Source organism: Rhopalosiphum maidis, chromosome 1, assembly GCF_003676215.2.
Source record: "Rhopalosiphum maidis isolate BTI-1 chromosome 1, ASM367621v3, whole genome shotgun sequence".
Taxonomy (NCBI): Eukaryota; Metazoa; Arthropoda; class Insecta; order Hemiptera; family Aphididae; genus Rhopalosiphum; species Rhopalosiphum maidis.
In genome coordinates, this window is record NC_040877.1 from 21,015,723 (window position 1) to 21,032,985 (window position 17,263).

At 37.6% G+C, this 17,263-nt stretch overlaps 1 protein-coding gene across 2 annotated transcripts in view; it reads right to left on the reverse strand.

The window, feature by feature from the left end:
* Positions 1-17,263, reverse strand: part of LOC113556491 (dachshund homolog 2) — a 120,375-nt gene that overhangs the window by 37,734 nt on the left and 65,378 nt on the right. For both annotated transcript variants that reach the window (XM_026961469.1, XM_026961461.1), the window contains 2 exons: positions 13,579-13,801; positions 12,611-12,661 (listed from right to left, as the gene is read on the reverse strand). In XM_026961469.1, the coding sequence (XP_026817270.1) occupies positions 12,611-12,661; positions 13,579-13,801 (274 nt within the window). The remainder of the gene's footprint in view (positions 1-12,610; positions 12,662-13,578; positions 13,802-17,263) is intronic.

Consider the following 17,263-nt stretch of genomic DNA (forward strand, 5'->3'; position numbering starts at 1 on the left):
GAAGTTAAATATACAACAACGATATTGAATTTTATACGAAAAAAAATAAATTTGTTTCGGTTCTTCACCAGCAGCTGGTCTTATCGCTTGGAATCCGCGCGCTAGACTCGTCCACGCCAGTGACACACAAAACCACCATCTCCCGTTGAATTACATATTATTAGCTGTACGATTTACCTGTACCTCCTATCTGTCACGTAAACGCCCCCTATAGCCACGACAACGCACCGAAAAAATATGGTAGTTTTATCGTTGTCGTTGGTCGTCGAGCGATTCGTTTGCGAACGAGATTACGGGTCCCGACGAGATTAAAATTTCGAGCGGCGGTGGCGGCGTGTCGCCGCACAGATAAGTTCCGCTGGGATTTCGCTGTCGTGTACAGTATATCATTTGGTCGATCCAACTGGGTGAGGACACGTTCGCCGCCATCCACCGATAATTAATTATCGTTTATCCGCGGCCCGTCGCAGTGTATAAAAATATATAATAATAATAATATTATTATGGTAATAAGAGTATAATATAATACACCGAAAATATTCTTCAACAGCGGCCGCGTCGTCATTTTGACGAATTCACCGCGGACACGGTTTCTTATCTGTGGGACGTCAGAAATTTGGATCTTCAGGATAAATAACAAATAAAATCAAAATAAAGACTGTTATAAAAAGAGACGGAGAAAAAGAGATCGGCAAAATTAATTCCCGTAACGTTCTTTGACTTCTTTCCCGTCGCGTGTGGAGGGTGAATTTTCATTAGTCCGCGCGCCGGAATCGCATATATTCTAATCCGTTCTTTGTGTATATATTATATCAGCAGTAGTAGTAGTAGTAGTAATAATAATAATAATAATAATAATAATAATACTGTACGACGAGAAGAATGTCCGGACCGCCGCCGACGCGGATAGCGGGAGCCCGCATATTAAAAGTCCTGTTTGTCTTTAGGATGTTGTTCCCTTTCATTTCCGCCGACAGCTATATATATTGATTCAATCGGATGTTTTGATTAAAATTTAAATACACAACTCCCCTTATCATTCTACCGGCTCCGATGGGGATTTTTTCTTCTTCTCCGCTCATTTAATCCCGACGTTATGGCCATTCGATAATAATTATGATAATTCCTCTCTTTTCTTTTTCGTTTTGTCGGAACGTTTTTTTTTTCCTCTCCTTAGCCATTCGTTTTATTAGTAGTATATTAGTATTAGTTTTTTCTTTCATCAGGACCCACGTACAAGGTATGCAAGTATACCCATATAATTATTAGGTGTATAATATACATATTATTACTATTTGACGATTTTTTTTTTATCGTCATCAAAAAACCGTTTTTCTTTCCATCGTCTTTTAACGTGACACGCGCAATAATAATATATATACCTACTATTTGCACTCTGTAATGATATATTGTATTGTTCAATTTGACTAATCCTCTCGACACTATTGCGCTGCAGCGTGTCTTTTGTTTGTGTTTAATAAACACGTGCGAAAAATACGCCGAAAAGAGTGTCCTCGCAATCTGACAAGTTGTGGTGGGGGTCCCGCGCACAGCGACGGCGGCCGCCGTCATGCTAATTTGTTGAAGGGGTTGTGATACAGGATCAACAGCAGCAGCAGTAACAGCAACATCACATCATCGAAATCCGATTCGGCGGCGTGGTGAAACAATAATAACCCGAGAAACGGCCCCGGGCTAGAGGGTAGTTCGTCTGCTGTAGTGGTGGTAGTGGTGGTACATTTTAGGCAGGCGAACGGCAGTAGAAGATTTTAAACTTTTGCCCGTTACGCAGAAGGGTCGAATAAGTAATAAGTATAAGATTTCTGGAGCGAAACGCCGCGGCATCGTCTTCTACCCGCTTTTCAGTCACTACCCGCCGACCATCCGCCCACCATCGGTAGGTACTATACGGTTATGCGGCGTGTGTTACCAAAACCCTTTGGGGGCTTTGCCGTTTTGAGTTATGATTATTAATACACACGTATCCTGTGTGTGCAACGCGCAAAACTCCTTACGATTATAATATTAAACTCCAACGTTCCGGACCCGGGACCATGTTAATTGAAACGAAATCTCAGATTCGTCGGCGGCCGGTCGAGTGTGGCATAGCAAGGGTGAGTGTACGAGAGTAAGAGAGAGGGAGAGAGTGAGAGAGAAAGAATGAATGAGAGAGACAGACAGCGAGAGAGTCGGAGAGGATTTAATATTAAATTAATCGACATAGACATACGCACTGAGGTGGTGGTGGAGGTGGGTGCGAGTGCATATATATTGTACATGTATATATTATAATGTGTTTACGGAAAGTTTATGCGTAGTCTGTTTGTATGTGTTTATCTGTATGCGTGTGTATTCGCAGATGATCGAAAATCCGACCGGACGGATTCCGGAATCAGCGGGCGTGTAGGTATATACAGCATTATATTATATAGCTGCCTGCAGTGGTAGTATGCTTGTTGGATTGGCGGAGGTACAATAATTAGGCCTGCCGTGATTATTATCGAATAATCATGCCGGAGGCGATAAAACAATGTTTCGCAATTCATTAACTCTAACAGCAGCGTAGTACGTCCGCCGTCACAGCCGCAATGATTTATATTAAATAATATTAATCGCATATATGTGTGTTTGGTGAATATAACCTGATATTGCATACTCGCACACTCTATATATATATATAGCTACAACACTCGACATGTAAAATAATAACATTAAATACGTTATAATATACGCTACGCCCTTTGCACTGTTTAATTTTCCATCACCGTTATACGCGCGTAATAATACAATATGGTATATGATAATAAATTGCTAGTAGGTATTAAATTTGCAAATAATATAAAGTCAAAACAATTTAGTTATTGTCTAGTTTGCAAGATAATTTCTATATTACTTTGGCAACCGGATATATCTAAGTTCAAGCGTGTGCTTATCAATATTCACGATAATTTGATCACATAAAATTCACACTCATATTATATTCAACAAAGGCTAACGTAACGTCGTACGTTTTACTCACCAGTGGAAAATAAAAATATATTTTTTTTTTAAATGTTCGTTAAAATATTTTAGTTTTTGATTTACGATAACAGTTTTAATATTTTTTATCATATTATCGTATGCGACTATCAAATTTTTTAAATAATTTTTTGACCTATATCATATGCACGTTTTACAGACCGTTATATACATTTATGATATTTTAAAATAATGCTACAGAAATTGCTATTTATTTTTTAAATACACAATTATTTTAAAAGTTTATATTCCTAATAGGTATACTCTCATGTTTTGTATTATATTATTTAGATAATATGTATAATTATATATATAATCCAAGACCAAGATGTTAGTATACATTTTATATACATTTTTAACACATTAATTGAAAGAATTGTATCAATATACGATAATTAGGTATGAATTTAATAAATAATATTTTCATTTTAGAATAATATGTGAAGGTCCAAACGAACTTTATAATAATATTTATAATATATATAAAAAAAAAAATGTTTACATTTCTTGGTTATTTCTTCGAGAGTCGATCGGTGGCACATTATCTGATCGAACGTCATGTCATAAACTCGTAGTTTCAGAACAGAATACAGTACCTAATTAGAATTACTTTCAATGTCATTCCGAACGATTTGTAAGTGACGTCCAGATTTTTAATGGGAAAGTTTCGTACGCCCCGGAGCACATTCCTTTGAGACTACTCGTAAACCGAATTTGTATACATTTAAAACAAGATTATTAATTTCTTTTCCGAGGGTTAAAAGTTCAAAGCGAGAAAGAGGGAGTTAATTATTAAAACGGATTCAGTACGGAGGGAATTAAAACGCGAAACGAAACTGAATTTTTGGTTTTGACAGTATAAAAGGCAATCGACAGCGTTGGCGGCGGCGACGGAGGCAGTATAACAGCAACAGACTTTTTGAAAAAGCTCAAATACGATTATTATTATTTGTACCTCTGAAATCGAACCTGAATAAGAACGTTAGTATAATAATATAATATCATAAAACTCCAAACTCGTTTCACGTATAATTTTATATAGGTACGTAAAAACACTAAAAACGATATTTTATCACTGTATATTATCATCGTGTTATTATTCCGTCTGGACAAACGTGTGCATATAATAATAATAATATTGTACATTATAACATTATTACGTACATATGTGTATACATTAAAATATACAATACGCGCGTTCGACGATCGCCCACCCGGTGATTCATTATTATAAGTTGTATTTTTTTTTTTTTATCAATATATAGAGCGCATATTTTATACACACAAATATATAATATAGATAGATGTGTGTCGACCGATAACGTATTTCGATTGAAATGACACGAGCGTTTACAATATACTTACACACACACACGCGCGCGCCGGAGTGAGTGCCTTGTAATTAGCAGCTGGCGGCGGACAAGGAATAGCCGTACAACACACCCACTTTGGAAAAATAAAAAAGGCGTTTCAACTAAATCAAAAACGGTTTTTATACATACATATTAACATATTATATACGTATTGAATATTGTTCCTCTACAATAGTAACGGCAATAATAATAATAATCGTAATATAAACTCGTGACAGTGACATGCGGCGCAAGTCGCGCAACATCGTCGTCGTCGTCTGCTGCTGCTGTTGTTGCTGCACGTAATACCCGGACAGAGCAGAGATCGGTAGTGGCCGATAGCTTTGTGTGCGCGGCGGCACCCTGTGCGCTGCAGCCACTGCTGCCCACGCGCAACCGTATTAAATATTAATAGTAATAATATTATTATCCTATTCCGAATGGTAATTGATTCGGCGGCGGGCACCACCACCTGCACACGTCACGACGAGATGTTTTAGTGCGACGGTCGTGCGTTATACCGGCCAGCTCTGCCTCTCCTCCGGGATGATGGGTATATACCGGTAAATCGGTCGCGTGCGCTTTGGTGCGCGCGGAATGCGGTACAACCGACACGGACCATATATATATATAAAATGGGAGTTTATCGATTGCGCTAAACACGACCTTATCGTAGACCAATATAATAATTTCGCTTGATTATATTTTCAGAATCGACAGACCGATAATATATTGCATTCAGTAGTGGACCATTTCGTGTTTTTAAATATACGACGACTATAATAATATTTATTATTTTCAATACTTATAACTTAAGTCTACGCTAATCGCAATCGCACTAAAGTATCTAAATTGTATAGTATCATTTATGTATTGCTCCATATTATTATATATCATAAAGTATTACGCCATGTGACGAACCGATTAGGTTGATAGATAGCTTGCGGAAACTTAATTCCGTATGTGTAGGTTAACCGCGTTGACCGTAAAATATAAATTGGTAAATCCAAAATACAAATTTTGTTTTAGGCAACAAATGAGTAATAAAATTATACAACTCACTGTTTATCATCATCGAATGTATTGTCATATTTTATGCATCTATTTTAAATCAAAGTCCCAACGAGCGCTGTCGAAAGTTTCGCAAGCGACACAAACGAAACGATTTCATCTTCCATACATCTGCATCGTCTCCGCGCCGGTGATACGATATCATAATCCTCGGGGCTAAACGAGGAAACCTCGTTGCTGCGTCCCTGCAAAGGGTCACGGTGCGACGCGATTAACGCGGTCCATTAGATTGAATAATGACGTCCCGTCCGGCAAGCGTATAATCTCAGTCGGAGGTTGCGGAGATTACGCGCTGTCGCGACCGCAAAACCCGCGTATTTGTCGCGGCAGGCGACCGCCTTTGGATTTGCGTGATGCACACATACGACACACATATAATAATATGCTACGTAAATTCGTAGTTTTTGTCGTCTTGTGAGGCGGTACCAAGGTGACAGTTATTTTTCGCATGCTGTTAATCGTATATAATATAATAAAAAATCGTATCAAAATACGCGTCATCCAAAGGTATTTCTTTCATTCCCACGACGAGTTGTCCCGTGGTCGTCCGGTTATGATGTGTACCGTCGCGTATCGCGTGTGAGCACACTATTATAATATTTGAACTGAAAAACCATATCATTTCACCGTCGCGGTATATATGTTTATCATTAATTTGTTTATTATTGTTATAGCTGTTGTCCAAGCTCGTGTATTATGCTATGTTCCATGCTGACAGCAATAATAATTAGTTATCGTGTATATCTGAGACAATGACTGTCAGGACTAGATCGTATTTTTAAGTGCTATAGGGACGACTTTGGGTACCATATTCTGCGTGGAGTCAAATATATATACTTATGTATGTGTGTGTGTGTGTGCGTGTATGTGTGTAAACGTGAAGGTCGAAAGCGATATTACGCCCTACCCGTGATTTACAATACACATACACCAAAGCTACGACTAATTCAAAGGCGACTTGGAATTTATTTCGAACGATAAATTTACACTCGAGACCAATATAAAACGTTCTTTTCTATATATAATATATAACGCTGGTTGGTGGACAAACGCTTTTTAAAAAGACCTGTCAACCGGAGATTATTGAAACGAAACTTTACGTGGTTTTCTGAAATGGTTTTTTTCAATTTACTTAGTTTCGAAATAACATCATTCTTTAGAATTCATACATTTTCACATTGTTATAGGTACTATATAACTATATAAGCACTGCGTATTAAAAATATTGTAAGATATTATATTATATTTTTATTTTTCACATTTTGGCCGTCCCGTCAGTCCGTATAATATAATATAATCGTATTCTTCGTATATGTATGTGCGTGTGCTTGTATCGGAAAGTTACCAACTGGTAATATATCAACTGGCTATCAAAAGCAGCGTAAAAAGGACACGTCCCCGCGGCAAAAAGTTAGCAAAGTGAATTTATGATTCCGAAAATGTGTCCTGTGGGGGTGGTGTTTTTTCATACACACTCGGCCGATACGGTCGGTGACAAATGAATCCATCTTGTCCGCATTTCGGGGTCAGGTCGAGAAAAACGAGTTTTCAATTGAAATCCAATATTTTTTCTTCCACCGCTGTCACCCCCGCGACCCAAACTTTGGTCTGCAGATAAGGGAGAAAGCCGATACCACGATGACGGATATTAACTTCAACGTCCCCGTACGATGTTCGGTTTACTAAAAGGCGACAATATGACTTCTTATTTTTTTTACGTCACGGCCGTCAACGAATTCGCAGTAGATAACTATTAGATAACTGTAGTATAACGATGATGATAGTGCAGAAATAAATCCCCGGTGTGTTACAGTTATATATATATACATTATACAGTGGTTATTTATTTTTTAAGAAAACTCCGGCGGAGGAAGAGAACGGCCGGTCGGTCGCGGCGAAGAGCCGGTCATAATATTTACTACTCCGCATCGTAGAAACGACAAAAGAAATTTTGTGCGCGTAATCCCACGCGCTTTATCTGGCAGAGCCGAGATATTATTGTATATTTAATACGAAGAGGATAAGTATTTGTAAAGAATATTATTAATAAAAATACGGACGGGGAGGATTTGTCGGGACATTAATATTTCGATATTAAAATTTTTCTTTATTTTATTACTATAAAACTCTCCCCCTCCAATCTAACCGTCCTAAGCGCGATGCGACGGAATATCCCTGCAGCCGGACCGCTGCTGTACCAGTCATCCGCGCGTATTGTATAGGTATATCGATTTTTTCGTACGCACAACGGATTCGAATCGGATAGCAGCAGAACAACACAAAACATTATCATGTCGTACTGCACTGCGTGAGGTGGTATGAGTGTAGGACCACTAGCTTTAAACATGACCAGCACACGTCATGTACTTGCGTGTAATTTAATATTATACATACACATCGATACATACAATTCTATATTGTTATATTATAACTGAACGCATGTATAAACATATCGCAGTAATATTATCATTATCATTATTACTATCATTATTGTATATATTTATATATATATATATATATACATAGACACGTTTCGATGATCCCCGGAAGGGATGGCATTTGATCGCAGCCAGAGGTTTTGTAGAAACAATGGGCATTCGGACGGACGCTTTCACACATGCATACATAGATATTTATATATAATATAATAATATATATCCCGTACAAAAGCGGAACAGACGCGGGTACAATGGGGAAACAACGATATTAGATTAAAACACTGGACCGATAATACTCTGCAGCCGCGATGGTGGTGGTGGTGGCGATGATGACGGCCCGTGATGAGCCCGCCACTATATTATTATAATAATAATAATAATATTATGTGTAATGTGTGTGTATATATATATGTGTGTGTGTGTGTGTGTAGACTGGCGCTACTGCCGCCACCTCTGTGATATCTAGATTTGTGGGCAATATTGTGTGCGGAGGTTTTGCTAATTATTACGTGCGCCCGATGTGTGTGTATACTGGACCAGCTTTACCAAAAACGTCTGCGTGTGTGTTACTATTGTTATTGTTATTGTTATTCCTTCGGAACAATGGACCCGAAATCCCGGCCACCCAAAAACAATACGAAAAGCCGCTCTACTATATAGTCGTTAATGCCGCGTAATTAACCGCGATATAATCCCATCACCACCACTGCCACCGTCGCCGTGGTTGATTAGTGATTAGTATTATTATTATTATCGTTGTACCTATATAAATATGATATGCGAGTTTACACATCCAGCCGTCTATATGTACGCGTATTCTATATTATTATGCGGCTGTGTTTGTTTTGATCGACAAAAGTATAATATTATAGGCACTATCGACCATGTGTCTGGCTAGCATTGTATCTAGTGACGCCGTCGTGAACCGTTAGCCGTATATAATAATATATTGAATCAATTAAACGATATGGCGTTTCGATAACACGTCGAATGTTGGCTGCCGATTTTTAATTTACTGTACGCGTCCCTGGTAAAATTGCCACCCGTTAAATGCATCAGTCGCTATTCTGGATTATTTGGATTTAACGGCACACGAACTGCGGAAGTTACATAAACGTATTATTGTACTAAGGTATATAATTGGAACATAATTGTCATTTTTTTTTTTTTTTTGAGTCATAGAAAATAAAACGACAATCCACACCAATCAAGGCAACTTCGAACACCGAGATTCAACCAAAATTCATTTTTAATACGATGATGCACTACTATTTATATATTATTGCTGCATAGCATACTGCAATGGTTATACACTGGGTTGAAGGAGGGATGAAACCGGCGCGTCATTTCGCCTTTAAAGCTTATCGTTATTGACAAAGTTTTTTCTCCAACACGTAACGATTGCGCTGGGTTTTTTACTCAACCAGAATATACCATTTTTAACCCACCAGAGTGTTGTTTGCGAGAAATTCGAATAAAAATGTAATTTAATGTTTGACGTTTTAGCGACATTGTTTCCCGGTTCTCCTCGTCCTCTCACCATTTCCAACCCCCGACCATCGAACACACCTTATACACACAACCGTCGGCGCACGACAACACTATAAAAATTTTACGTCGTTAGTGTACGTCGTTTACCATCGCCGCCGTCGCCCTCCCACACGTAAAGAGAAATTGGCGTAATGGAAGTCGCATCTGGCAACCCCTTAAGACACACCGCACACGCATACACACAGAGCAAGAAGCGTCGTCGTGTACATCATAAAGAAATGACTACCACGGCGACGAGGGGTGTGAACGGAAAATAAAAAAATCGTTCGTTCAATTCTCGTATATTATTCGATTCTCGAGGCTCTTCTCTCATTATGGTACCGCACACTATGTACGAAGGAGTGGCGGGTGGGCGTGTGAGACGTGAAAGTCGTTTTTCATATATATATTATTATTTTTTTCCCCGTTTTTCCCCTCCATCGTGACTACTTGCCCCGTCCGTGTGACTCGTGATGGAAGATTTTCCGCGTTGTCGTTTTTTATTTGTTTCACGTTTGCCAGCGCGCGCGCCGTGCTGTTATTAAACGTTTCGGGAATATGTTTCGGCAAGTTATAATACGAGCGGGCGCGGACAGCGGCAGATCGAAAACGTCATCCATCAATTCCGCCTCCGCTGAGAACTGCCGCTACGTCGACGAACGGACGGCGGAGAAGTGAAAAACGTGTGCATACAGCAACACGAGAATAGCGGCATATTATTATTATTATTATTATTATCGTTATTATTACTATTTCACTGCGTGCGTGTTATATATGCGTATTAATACGTTATGCAGCGCGAAGAAAAATGTTTAAACAAAGACGATATTATACGGCATAAGATGGTATAATAACAATTATTGCGATAAACGTATACTTGTATTTTCTCTACGTGGTCCACAAGACCCTATTTATAAATATTATACGCGCGACGGCGATGACTATTATAGGTCTCGGCAGCGGTACATTGGGCGTGTTTAGAGATGCCTTACAAAAAAAAAAAAAAAAAAAACCGTGAAGAAAGCTAAAACGGAAAAAAAAGTTAATAACTTCTTTTGCATAAATATTTAACGTAAAAATGACTGCGGCGTTCATATAATAGGCCTTCCCTGTGCCCGCGTATAATCTCCGGAGACGTGTAAAACGTTTCTTTTCGCGCTCCCCGGACACGACGACGCATATTATACTATACATGTATATACATTAATACGTGTATATATTTTTTATCCACCCTTCGTTATTTCACCATCGTCCCTTATTTATGTGTGCTTGTGTGTGTGTGTGTGTGTGTGTACGTGTGTATCCATTGCGCGCCAAAAGAAAATTGTTATAAATGATACGCGACGACCGAAGGAACTCTGTAGGCTGCTACCTCCACCATCACCGGATATAAATTAGATCAGAGTAGTCCCGGAGATGGGCGCCGCGAACAAAAATAATAACCCAGAAAATATATACGATATCTTTTATACATATATATATACATTTATATGATGTGTATATAAATACGATAAGAAAAAAAAAATACAAGAAAAGTTTTAGCGCTAAATTCAATTTAAGCACCCGCGCTCGCTCCCGGTCGTCGTTTTCTGCTTTCGACCCGTGTCTTTGTGTGCACACCCATATAATAACACGAGGAGATATCATATACGTATACCTTTGTGTCGTCGTCACCGCCGCCGCCGCCGCCGCTACCACCGAGTACAAATAACACAACTTTCATGCGTTTCATTGAAATTTACGACCTTCGTCTTATTACTGTTGCCGACAACACACGATTGCAGAGCGGCACAGACAATAAGAAATTTCCGAGTGCCGCCGCTGCCGCATCCATCGCGCGAGGTGCAAACAATAATAACAAATTATTATTATCGTTATATACGAAATAATATTTATGTCGCGTGTCACACAGCTTTGCTACGCACCGTGTGATACTCGCACAGTCACAGATCACCGGTCTGCTGCAATAATGTGTACTACAAAATAACTATCATCTAGGAGACTACACTGAGAGCTGCAGCTGTCTCAGGTATACCACTCGGAAAAATATGTTAACATCTTACAAGCCATTATCAATCGAGGATGGTTTTTCGCATACGAAGTAATAAATATGTCGTTTAAAAATAATAACTTTTTAGTCGTTATTAATTATTTTTTCAAACAACTGCATAAAAATTATAAAGTATTTTTTTTTAATTTACCACCTACAGGCTTTCATTAATTATAATTTCTAATTGATCGGATAAAGATTCGTTTGCTTTATTCCACTTAAACGTTTTTTTGGAACATATTCAGAACCTCAAAAAGCAAAATTATTTATCTAGAGACGTCTATGAGTATTTCATTAAATGTATACATTGAATGTGTTTGGTCTAGATTGGTTTAACGTGTCTGACTTAGACATTTTAAAAAAAGTTGTCGATATACCTATTATATCGCCGGAACAACGTGAAATGCTTGTAGTCAAAATCATATTTTATTATAAATTAAGAGATCTGCAGATTTTTAAATACGAATAACCGCGACCGATATAAGTAATGAGCAGCGGTGCAGGCGGCGCCGTGTATAGTGCGTGTATTATTATACTAAAGGCAATAACAGTCGTGTTCGAGTCGTAAATTCCATATAGCTGCACACATCACCGTTATCATTTCTCCATGAAATATGCATATAGGTAGGTACTGTATTAGTGCAATGTCCTGATGACCCCCCTTGTCTTTACATTATATTTATATATTATACGCGTGTCCGGCGTACCGATGCGATATGGTAATAATATTATTATCATGACGCGGTAAAGTAATAAAATTAATAGAAAAATAACAATAATTATCGTCGCTCTCGAGATGATGATATTGCGCCACGCGAATGCAGTATATATTATATATTATTATTATTACTATTATATTTCGTATATCATTGGATCGTATATAATTGAACAGAACATAATTTCCGCAGCCGCCGCCACCTCCATCGAACGATCGTGTGCGTCAGTTATTCAGCTCGCATATTACATTATATCTCTATATTTCTATAAACATATATGCATATTGCAGAAAACGGTATATATACGTATATAATATACAAGTCGTTATTTTAATAGTGCGACGCGCTGGACGGGAAGGCGTCGTGGATATAAACAATAATGATATTATATACTGCAGCACGAGCAGTGTGCGATTATTAATATTATTATCTTACCTTTCTAGTTGTTTCATGAAGCCGGCATACGCTTTTTCCCATATACCCGAACTGTAAACGAAAAAAAAACATATTAAAAACGTAGTGATAAATTGTTATTAATAAAATAAACCACTGTGTCATTAGGTACGAGCATGCATTACAATAATTTATTAACTGCACAATATTTTATTTGTATTGTATATTATTTAGTAATATATTTTTTAAGCAATAACATTTTTTTAATAATATATTATACGTATTTGGATGAATTATTTTTTTTTATATACATAATATTTTAGAAACGTTAAAATATGTTTTTTTTACTGTACTTACTATTATAAGAAATGTAATTAATTTTTAATTTAGTTTCCATGTCATTAATACAGGTAAACGATTAGGTATATAGTATACTATGAAAAATCAATATTAAAGTCGAGTTTTATTTAAAAAATGCATTTTATTCGTATATTAGTTAATAATTACTTTATTTGTTTTCAATATATTCTTATTTTTAATTTTCTTTTCTTTTTATTAATAAATCGTAAAAATAACTTAACGGTTTTTTTTAAAAAAATTAAAAATTATGATCATTTAATATTTCCAAATTATTTCAATAAAATCTGATTTTTCTAACGGCTAACTGTGAAAACAATGAATTTAAAAATATTCGTATGCCGCAAGTAATATGGGGTAATAGTATCGAAACTGTAATAAACTGTAACTACTGTTTTGTTTTATGCACCCGGTTCAATGTTCATTCATATTATACTCGATATTATTATTTCACAGTAAGTACTAAACAAAATGAAATAATAGTGATACGGGATTGACTTTAGGTGTCATTCTCTTTGCTATATATATATATAATATGTGCATATTAACGAATGAGAGAAAAAAACAGCAATGGTCTTTAAATACAGTTTCCGGTTATCGATAATAACTTCCAGGGGTCTATATAGTGGGCGGTGGTCAGGGGAAACACTCACCTGGCCAACGCTTCCATGGAGAGTCCTTGGCTCTTAAGTAGCTGCGCGTCGGGACGGGGTAATGCGGGGTGCGACAGACCGGCTGGATTCATGATGGCGTGTGCGGCCGCCGGATGATGGTGGTGGTGGTTAAACTGCTGCATGTACTGCATGTGTCCGAGGTGCGTGGGTGGGTGATTGTATCCGTTTGCCAGCAGCGGCGACTTTTCCATTCGGGGCGAATCTGCAAAAGTATATTCATGTTAAAATGTTATTATAAAAGGCGGGTGCTAACAGTGCTACAAAAAAAAAATAATATTGTGTAGGTATGTGTAATAAAATATAATAATGTGAGTATTAACTATTGGTTATTACCCCGAGATTGGTGCTCGTAGCAGACGATCAAAACTAAAGAACCATCCGTGAGCTTTTTTCGTTTACGGTTTTATACTAATTATATAACAGTGGTTTTAGTACCTATGATTCAAGATTTTCAAGGAGAAAAACACGAAATAACGCTATGATTCCATATGCACAGCACTTTAAAGTAAAGTTCCTAATACGTTGTTTGGTTCTATACAAAACGCGTAGAGGTAAAACTATCAATAAAATAATTATGTAAATATATCAAATTAATACATGTATATTATAATAGTTATCGGTCCGAAGACGCGAGGTCTATGCATTAACCCGAGTGTTATAACTTATTAAGTTTAAACGTACGTGACCGTGCGATCAAAAAACGTTCAGAACAAAACATAACAAAAATATCGCATACATATATAATTATTGAAACAGACTTACTGGTCGCCACTTATAATTATTAATGGACATTCCTAATGGCATTCGGTCAGAGTACCTACCTATACATATAGAACTCGTTACGAAGTCTCTGCGGTGTGTTTGTGTGTGTATGTGTGTGACTGATGGGTTTTGTCTTTACGGACTGACGTAGAATATTTAATATACGCACGCGCGAGTACCCGAAATATATAATAATAATAAATAAACAACTGGCAAACGGTAATAATGATTATTGGTCTCGCGATGTGTACCTATATAATAATAATAATAATAATAATAACATTTTGTTATAGATGTTGATTGGCCTTTCTCAGCGGGGTCCCTCGTTGGCCGGCTCTCTCATAATAATACACACACACACACATTCAATTACCCGCAGGACTTTGACTAATAAGACTCGGCTTTTCGCCGAAGCTACTTGAACGACGACGCCGCCACTACCAACGCCGACACACGACGATTGTGCGCGTGATTTATACGCTCGCGCCGACGACCGTTTCCCGCCGAGGTAATAACCGCCGCTATTTGTCATATATTATATTACTATTACCAGTATTACTGTTCTGCTTTGTATATATTTACAAATCTTGTTTGTACACGCGCGTGTCGATCGTCCGCTACAGTTTGTGTTAATGTACTTATATATTATATTATGTATACAAACGTATATACAGTGTATAGTATGTAGTAGTGTATCTCCATATATGCCTAATAACAACATGTATTCGCAGTGCACCGCACCCGCAGCAAATAATCGCTTTTACCGACGAGAATATTATTGTTATTATCTTTATTATTATATTATTACGTAACGACATGTTCACGCGCAAGTTCGTATTTACCCGGTTACCCTTCTGTATAGTATACTGTAACCACGCGATCGTCTACCACACAAATAATTAATATAGTACCGAATTATATCGCTGTAGTTTTGTCAGTGACAGAACTCAAAAATAAACGATACAACGCGATATTCGTAATTGATAGTCATACATTTTTTATCATAAAATATGCGTGTACACGTGACTGCTTCCCATACTATGGTATTATATTAAAATAGTGTGTAAAGTGCGGACGACGGATACACTGATACACAACATTTAACTTTGCACTGAATATACTTTAATGTATATTAAAGTACTTCGTAGATCAATGCGTCTTAGTTATTATATTCTTGATTCACAGACATGAAATAACAAAACTTTTAAAATGCTTTTACGGCTGTATTCTTGTATAAAATAAAATATTCATTTAAGTTCTTGCTTTACATAGTAGCTTGGCACTTTTTTCCATTTAATTTTATTATTAAATCTCACTTCCGATACCGGAAAATGTTAATTCGATTTGAGTTATATTCTACTTATATATACTTATACACGTGTGCGCGTGAAAAAAAATTATTAAACGAGTCCCTCGGTGTGTTTGTTATCGTATAAAGACAACATGTAAATTGGATAACGCTATTTTCCATTAAAAAGTGTTTTCGTTTCAGAACAATTTCCATTAATAAAACGGTAAATGTACCAAATACCTATACAGATATATATGTATATTAAACGAAGGGAAGCGACTCGTTGAGTCAAAAATGCAGACGCTACGCATTTTGCTTGTGAGTATAATCTACTGCTCACCGCTGTAACACGGAATTGGAATATATAATGTAATAATTGATTATCGTAAAAACAAACGACAGATTATATGCGACGTATAATTTATCAAAAGCTCGAGATAGAGAGTGAGAGAGGGTGAAGGAGGAACTAGTGTATGCTATTTTTGGATGAAGTTTGGCGGATTTTAGGAGAAACGGATGAATGAAAGGGCGGTGAATGGTTGAGAGGAAAAGGGCGTATAAAGTATGTATATATGTATAATGTATATGATTATATATTGTATATATATATATATATACACCAATGTCAGTGGGTGGTATACGGAAACTCGGGTCGCTGCAGCCATTTGAAGTGTGAAAACCTTTTCGGACGGTAATTATAATTCGGTGGCGACGGTATAGCACCGACGATGTAGAGATGGAGGCAAAAAAGAAAACAAAAAAGACCTTAGGTTTAAATTAGCCGTTTTGGGTGCCGGTGCTAATGATAAAGCACGGGGGTGGCTACAGTGTAAAGCGGCTATACCCGAGTGCAATCCATCATCATCGCAGGAGTCGTCGTCGTAGTCACAGTCCCCGCCACCACGGTAGGGGAAGTGGTGACCCACGGGGACGGGATGGAAATTAAGACCGGGCGAGTGTGTGCGTTTGTTTGTCTTGGAACCGAAAAGAAACAATATATGCTAAAATTAAAATCCTTCCCGCCACGGGTTTCGGAATATATATAACAATAAAAAAATATAACCACGTACACAATATATGTACGTAGGGACCGATGTGTACAAGCGCTCGTGTGTGTGTACACTGCTGACAGTCGAAGAGAGTGAGAGAACGGACTCGCGCACGCGGGATGATTGATTACACTCTATATAGCTCTGTGCGTGTGTATAACCGTTTCTTGGCTTTAAGTGACGGTGGCAGTACTGCAGGGATCCCTTTATGCACACACACACATATATATGTATATACTCGCACGATATATATTGTATAATATATTATGTATACATTTCGACTCGTTTAAATTGAAATTAATTTGCACTCTCTTTTTCTGCTCACCGCGCCGCCGCTGCAGCAGCAGCCACCGTCGAATATTAGCATACGATATATACCGTCGGCAGAGAAAAAAATCATCTCGAGGTCAGGGGAAGTTTATATTTTTTTTTTTTTTACCTCCACCACTCTATCACCACGTCGCCGTTACGCGGTTATGGGCCAGGAAGACGACGACGACTGACAGTGAATCATGACTCGCCGATGAGTAGCATCTGCGATTGAAACGTAAAAACGAAGGTT